Source organism: Euleptes europaea, chromosome 7 (genome assembly GCF_029931775.1).
Source record: "Euleptes europaea isolate rEulEur1 chromosome 7, rEulEur1.hap1, whole genome shotgun sequence".
NCBI classification, from domain to species: domain Eukaryota; kingdom Metazoa; phylum Chordata; class Lepidosauria; order Squamata; family Sphaerodactylidae; genus Euleptes; species Euleptes europaea.
The window spans coordinates 87,800,240-87,808,068 of NC_079318.1; the positions used below are offsets into that span (position 1 = coordinate 87,800,240).

Here is a 7,829-nt window from a genome sequence, read left to right on the forward strand (position 1 = left end):
GCACTTTGCATACGTTCGCTGGTTGTAATGCTTATGATAGCCCTGTGAAGTAGGCCAGTTAATAGTTACTAACATCAAGTTGAGTTCTGGAATTACCACTGATCTCCAAACTACAGAGTTTCCCCCCCCCCCCCCCGGAAAGAAATGGCAGGTCCAGGAGGTCAAATTCTATGGCATCCCATCCCCACTGAGCTCCCTGCCCCTCCCCCCCAGGCACAGCCCCCAAATCAGGAGTTTCCCAAGCTGTAGTTGGCAACTCTACCAGTTTTATCTCCACATTACAGGAGGAGGGGTGGTCTGAACCTGAGAGAGTGGCTGTCCTAAGGGCCACCTAGTGGATTCATGATGGAGGTAAAATTCAAACCAAGGACTCCCTGATTTTTAATCAATCTGGATTGCAAAGAAGCAATTGGGGTCAGCTGGCATGATATATGCAAAGGCCTCTGAGTAAGGTTGCCACTCTGAGTAAGGTTGCCACTGAGTAAGGTTCCCGCTATTACAACTGATCTCTAGCCGATAAGAGATCAGTTCCCCTGGAGAATATGGCCACTTTGGCAATTGGACTCTCTGGCATTGAAGTCTCTCCCCTCCCCAAATCCCGCCCTCCTCAGGCTCCACCCAAAGAAAACCTCCCACCAGTGGCGAAGAAGGACCTGGCAGCTCTACTCTTTCTTTCTCACTATGCACATTCTCTTAACTGCTGCACCACAACTTTCTTTCAACTGTTGCATCCCACAGATGCAGCATTTCTCACTTCTATCTGACAATCTGCCGATCCCCAAATTTCTCGTTGTATACTAGTATTATGGTCTCAGAGTCCCGCTTTCCTTTTCCACAATATACTCCCTTACCGGCTGACTGTTTCTTTCCAAACTTTGTTACAGGATGCAGACGTTCGCCTCTCTAAAGCCCTCTCTTATGCCCTGCGCCACGGTGCGAACAAACTGGGATTACAGATGGGGCCTGGTGAGTGTTTCTGCCTTGTATCTTCCCCTTGCTGCCTGGAAAAGCCTTGCCGGTTGAGTTTTTGCCTGGCTTAGAAGACACACAGCCCCAACTGAAAAAAAAGTTGGCACTTGGTTTTAATTTCCATATACTTCTCCTGTTGCACTGATTACTGGAAGACCCATCATTTTGACTACATTGGCTTTTACACTGTGTCAGTGAGAAAAGCAGACTGTAAATAATGTGTGCGTAAAGTGCCATCAAGTCGCAGCTGACTTATAGTAACCCTGTAGGGCAGCAGTTCCCAAACTGTGCTCCACGAAACATCTAGTGCTCCGTGAAGAGATTGGAAAGAAAAATACTACTGTCATTCAGTTTAGTATATAGGTCTAGACATTAGGAATAATTTTCTAACAGTTAGAGCAGTTCCTCAGTGGAACAGGCTTCCTCGGGAGGTAGTGAGCTCTCCTTCCCTGGAGGTTTCTAAGCAGAGGCTAGATGGCCATCTGTCAGCAATGCTGATTCTGTGACTTTAGGCAGATGATGAGAGGGAAGGCATCTTGGCCATCTTCTGGGCATTGAGTAGGGGTCACTGGGGGTGTTGTGGGGAGGTAGTTGTGAATTTCCTGCATTGTGCGGGGGGGTTGGACTAGATGACCCTGGCGGTCCCTTCCAACTCTTTGATTCTATGATTCTAGGTGCTCTGTGACTAATTTATCTCCTGAAAAGTGCTCCACGACTCAAAAAGTTTGGGAACTGCTGCTGTAGGGTATTCAAGGTGAGAGGCGAACAGAAGTGATTTGTCATTGCCTGCGTCTGCGTAGCGACCCGGGACTTCCTTGGTGGTCTCTCATCCAAATACTAACCAGGGCTGACACTGCTTATTTTCCGAGATCTCCTGAGATCAGGCTAGGCTGTACTATCCATGGCTACTAGCCATGACGATGAAAAGGAACCTCCACATTTAGAAGCAGTCAACCTCTGAATATCAATGCTAGAGGGCAGGATCAGGCCTTGGTAGGGTTTAGTCGGGCTTTTGTTTGCACAGTCACAGTGGCATCAGGGCGGCCAAATGACACACCATCTTGTTTTTGAATGCAGATGGCTTTGTGGACATAGCAGAGGTCCTCCGCTTGCCCCAGTTTAAGGCCTGGTCCCTGGACGATGTGCAGCGCATTGTGGAGACGAACGACAAGCAGCGTTTTGCTGTGCGGCTGCACCCTTCTGACGGACGCCCCCAGATCCGTGCCAATCAAGGGCACTCACTGCAGGTGGGTGTGTATGGGAGGGCAGAGCATGAGTCAAAGGCTGGTTGGGTTGAGAGCTGTGGAAAGAACCACGTGGATATCATTATTCCATAGGGCAAAACACAAGAGGTTATGCTGCAGCAGAAGTCCCCAGCCTTATTTGTGCCTACGGGCACCTTTGGAATTCTGACACTGGGTGGTGAGCGCAACCCAAGGTTGCCAACCTCCAGGTGATAGCTGGAGATCCCATTACAACTGATCTCCAGCCGACAGAGATCAGTTCCCCTGGAGAAAATGGCCGCTTTGGCAATTGGACTCTATGGCATTGAAGTCCCTCCCCTCCCCAAACCACGCCCTCCTCAGGCCCCACCCCCAAAACCTCCCGCTGGTGGCACAGAGGGACCTGGCAACCCTAGTGCAACCACAAAATGGCTGCCACAGGAAGCAGAGCCAATCACAAAATGGCTGCCACAGGAGGTGGAGCGATATGCATACTCAGAGAAAACACAGGGAAGAAGGGTAAACCGTACACTGGGAAAGAGGAATGAGAGACAGAATAAAACCAACATCGTGGTGGCCGCTGCCACTGAAAAGACATTATTTTAATCTGCCTGGCCGATTGGATCTTCAGTGGCCATTCAGAAGCCCTGCTGGGTTAGTGTGGCGCCTGGCCCCAACCACTTTGTTAAAACACTTGACTGGCGCCAAGAAAGGTGTTGGGCAAGAGATGTTTCGAGGTGGTTTGCCACCATGTCACATCACACCCCTGGTATTCCTTGGAGGTCTCCCATCCAAATACTAGCCAGGATCGAGGCTGAGAGGGTGTGACTGGCCCACAGTCATCCAGCAATTTTCATCCAGCAATTTTCCATGGCAGAGTAGGGATTCGAACCTGGGTTTCCCAGATCCTAGTCTGACACCTGAACCACTACACTACGGTGGCTGTCTATTAAATATAATACATTTCCCCCTGTTAAATCTGCTCCACAGTTAGTCGTGACTCTTTAGCATCTCAGAGGTCACAGGGCAAAAAAGGGAAGGGAAGGCTATAGAAGTAGGGCAGAGCAATTGCAGGAGTGGGGTGGGAGACGCAGGAGTAAGTTGGTCATTTGCAGTGGATTGGTGTCTTGACCATTATTCTTTAATGCAGGTATCTGAGTTGGAACTGATCCCTTTGCTGGACCCTGCGGACTTCCCTGAAACCGTAGCCCACGGCACGTATCTGCGCCACTGGCCAGCAATTCGGAGTAAGGGCTTGTCCAGGATGGGGAGAACACACATCCACTTGGCGCCAGGATTGCCAGGGGACGGGGCTGTCTTGAGCGGTGAGTCGTCCTTTCTCTTAATACCCTGACCTGGCTGGCCCAGGTTAGCTGGATCTCATCAGATCTGGGAAGCTAAGCAGGATTGGTCCCGGTTAACGCTTGGAAGGGAGACCACAAAGGAAGTCCAGGGTTGCGATGCGGAGGCAGGCAATGGCAAACCACCTCTGAACGTTTCTTGCCTTGAGAAATCTAAGGGGTCACCATAAGTTAGCGTTGGCTTGACAGCGCTTTCCACCGCCACAAAGGGGAAATCAGTAACCCTGCAACAGCAAACCTAGAATAACACACAAGTCCCAACTGGATATACAGCCCTGTTCCACAGTCCACTGAATTTCTCCAGTATCCCTGAAGTCTGTTTCTCTGTCAACCCCAGATGACATCAGCCCAGAGGGCATTATTAAACATTTTTGCCCCTCAGACTATCTACTGAAGTAGGAAGGATGCATGTTTTCCATGGCTGCCACTTCTCGTTTTCGGAACATTCTTCTGGAGTGGGTTAGGAAAGCCCCCTGTTCCCTTCCAGCGTGGTGTAGTGGTTAAGAGCAGTGGTTTGGAGTGGTGGACTCTGATCAGGAGAACCGGGTTTGATTCCCCACTTCTCCACATGAGTGGCGTAGGCTAATCTGGTGAACTGGATTTGTTTCCTCACTTCTCCGCATGAAGCCATCTGGGTGACCTTGGGCTAGTCACACTCTCTCAGCCTCACCTACCTCACAGGGTGTCTGTTGTGGGGAGGGGAAGGTGATTTTGAGTCTCCCTTAAGTGGAAGAGTTTGAGTCTCCCTTAAGTGGAAGAGAAAGTCGGTATATAAAAACCAACTCTTCTTCTTCTTCTTCAGTTTTGGAAGGACTGTGAAGTGTTTTTGTTCAGGCCAGCCTCTGAGGCAGTGGGAAGAAAGAGTCACAGTTTTAATACTTCGTCATGTAAAAACTCCCGCCAGAGGGGGGAAAATAGTATGTCTGGGTCTGACAGACCATTATGTGGTTTTTGCTCTGCAGGAATGAGAAACAACTGTGAGGTGGCCATAACCATTGATGTAGCCAAAGCTCTGGCAGGTGAGTGAGGAGGAAGCGGAGGCAGCTCCCCCCCCCCCCCGCCGCCGAAGGAGAAATGGGGGAGGTGACTTGGTAGCCAAGGCCTTTCCACTCATCCTTTGCCCTCTCTAGCAAGCGTCTCTTCCTTCCACTGCCTCATCCCGTCTTATCTCTGCAACAAGCCAGAAAGGTAAGCTTAGCTTTTGACATCGTGGCTGGCCCGGTTCCTTCATTCACTGAGTTTCAGGGCTTAGCAGGGATTGGAACCCAGGCCCAATGGAATTCCTCAAACTCTAGATAGCTGAATTTTCCCCCTCTAAATTAAAATGGGAAGCTCAGCAGCATGTCCCATCCTAAGTGGAAGGAGGCAATGAATCATACAGAGGTGAACTGTTCTTCCACCTCTGTATAGTGTGTACTTTGACCTGTTTATGTATTCCTCTTGGTACACTTACGTCCCTCACAATGCAGTTGGGGGATCCCTGCTGTGTATATTCCACTGCTTTGGCTCTTGCTTGTTAGACCTCCCTTAATGTCATGTTGGGGAACTGGGAATAGAACGCAGGCATCCTAAACCCCAGGAATGCATCTTAGAATCATAGAGTTGGAAGGGACCACCAGGGTCATCTAGACCAACCCCCAGCACAATGCAGGAAATGCCAAACTACCTCTCCACCTCACCCCCAGTGATCCCTACTCCATGCCCAGAAGATGGCCAAGAGGCCCTCCCTCTCATGATCTGCCTAAGGTCATAGAATCAGCATTGCTGATAGATGGCCATCTAGCCTCTGCTTAACAACCTCTAGGGAAGGGAGAGCTCACCACCTCCCGAGGAAGCCTGTTCCACTGTGGAATCGCTCTGTTAGAAAATTATTCCTAATGTCTAGACAGAAATTCTTTTGATGTAATTTAACCTGTTGGTTCTGGTCCGACCTTCTGGGGCAACAGAAAACAACTCAGCACCATCCTCTCTGTATGACAGCCCTTCAAGTACTCGAAGATGGTTATCATATCCCCTCTAAGTCTTCTCCTCTTCAGGCTAAACATACCCAGCTCCTTCAGTGTTTCCTCATAGGACTTGGTCTCTTCAAACCAGCCGAACCCGAGTGGAGAATAAGAGGGTGTGAAATTCAGGGTTCCTGTCACACCACTTTCGGGGGCCGGAAATGGAGGTTGTTCTGTACATAAGCGCCACAGGCCTGGTTTCTTCTCCTGCAGACGGAATCCCTTTTTACCACTCGGCTAACGGTGTCATCCTCACCCCCGGCGATGGCGACGGGCTGCTGGTCCCTCAGTACTTCCAGGAAGCCCTGCAGCTGCGGCCCGATCGTAAGTTCCCAGCTGGCTTCTGTTGCTTGTATTGCTGCAGGACGTGGTCAATTTGGAGTGGGGCGGATTTCACAGAGGGCCCAAAAGGGACTTGCCTGAGGCCACAGCGGGTCAGCGCTACGGAGTCAGATCTGCTGTGATCCCCTTATACATGGACTGCCTTTCACCAGAGTCAAAGATCAAGCCCAAATCCTGTTTCCCTCTCCCCACCAGTTTTCATCCTCTGATGCTGCAAATCCCCACTGCCCTTACCAAAAACTGCCCAGAAGTCTTTGAAATCACAATCCCTACTGCTACAAGTTGCTGTGTCAGATTAGAATCATAGAATCAGAGTTGGAAGGGACCACCAGGGCCATCAAATCCAACCCCCTGCACAATGCAGGAAATTCACAACTACCTCCCCCACACACACCCCAGTGACCAGAAGATGGCCAAGATGCCCTCCCTCTCATCTTCTGCCTAAGGTCACAGAATCAGCATTGCTGACAGATGGCCATCTAACCTCTTCTTAAAAACCTCCAGGGAAGGAGAGCTTACCACCTCCCGAGGAAGCCTGTTCCACTGAGGAACCGCTCTAACTGTTAGAAAATTCTTCCTAATGTCTAGACGGAAACTCTTTTGATTTAATTTCAACCCGTTGGTTCTGGTCCGAATTTCAACCAGTTGATTCTCCTTTACCAAGGTAGCTTCTTCTTCAGCTAGAGACTTAGGTCATTTATGCAGGGTCAAAGCTCTTTTTAAAAATGCAACCTTTAAAATGCCTATTCACAGTCCCAATGCAAAAGGAGAAATTCCACCCCCCGCTCACCTGCTCCTTCGTTCCTTCAGTTCCATAGCTATTAGCAATCGCTGTTTGCGTAGCTAACGCGCGGCTGTGATTTTGCATGCTTCCTTGAGGGGATTCTTGGAGGCGGGGGCAGAGCAAACACAAAAGGTCGCGTTAAAGGGGCTCTTAAGAAATGCAAAGCAGGTATGCGCGGGCTTCACAGTCACGGTTCTGCTTGAAAATTCCTTTCTGAATTGCATCTTTCGAATGTGAATTCTTTCTTTTTTGCCTGAGGCCATTGACTAACATCTTTGGGGGTTTTTCCTTGCAGGGTGCCAGCTTTCTCTTGAGTGACCCATCTCCATGCCGGGATTGACCTCTTCTACCTCGTCTCCCCCATGAGTCTACCTGTGAATACCGACTGCTTCTATGCCTTCATGCCATATTTATAGATTTGCTGAAGACTCCTCATTGGCTGTAGTGGAAGACAGCAGGCTGGAATATGGACTTTTAATCTGGTTCACAAGCAGTTCTTAGACATAAGCACCTAGCTGCAAAATAATAGCCCTTGTCAACCACTTGGAAAATGAGGAACAGAACCTCACCAAATAAAAGGGGGAGAATCAAGGCCACTCTAAAATGTGGAATGACGATGTGATTAAAGGGTGTTTTATGGTGACAGCTTCAGACACATGCAAAGAAAGAAAAAGATGATACGTTACTGAGAATCGAGAAGAACATTTTTATTTATAGCTCTTTGGGGCAGATAACAAAAAGCAAAACCCAACTGAGAGGCCTTCAGTAAAACAGAATAAAAAAATTCAACACCGTTACAATAAAATGGGCAGTCCCGTCCCCCCCGCTACCCACCCATCAATTCCTTTCTTACTTAGCCAAGACTCTCTCTTTTCCTGCAGCCAAACTACCCAAGACCCTGGAGATCATATCCACCGATGGGAAATTCAAAAGCGGCTGTGGGAAGGGGGGGCAGTTCTCCTCTCCCAATGCTGTTGCCCCCACCTGCTTTTAGCCCTAATATTGAGGGGGGGGAGAGACACACACGCTCCCAGTACTGTCTTTTTTTCTTAATAGGGCAAAAAGTGTCACGGGTTGTGGTGGTGTCAATTTGGGGAACAGTGCATGGGAGTGGGGGGTGGAGTTGCCAAATCTGGGTTAGAAATTC

At 49.4% G+C, this 7,829-nt stretch overlaps 1 protein-coding gene across 1 annotated transcript; it reads left to right on the forward strand.

Moving 5' to 3' along the window:
* Nucleotides 1-345: 345 nt before the first annotated feature.
* On the forward strand, nucleotides 346-7,000 carry TRPT1 (tRNA phosphotransferase 1). The gene is made up of 7 exons (XM_056853470.1): nucleotides 346-351; nucleotides 885-966; nucleotides 2,047-2,216; nucleotides 3,343-3,517; nucleotides 4,516-4,572; nucleotides 5,770-5,880; nucleotides 6,978-7,000. The coding sequence occupies exons 1-7, from the start codon at nucleotides 346-348 to the stop codon at nucleotides 6,998-7,000; spliced, it is 624 nt and encodes a 207-aa protein (XP_056709448.1).
* The last annotated feature ends 829 nt before the right edge of the window (nucleotides 7,001-7,829 follow it).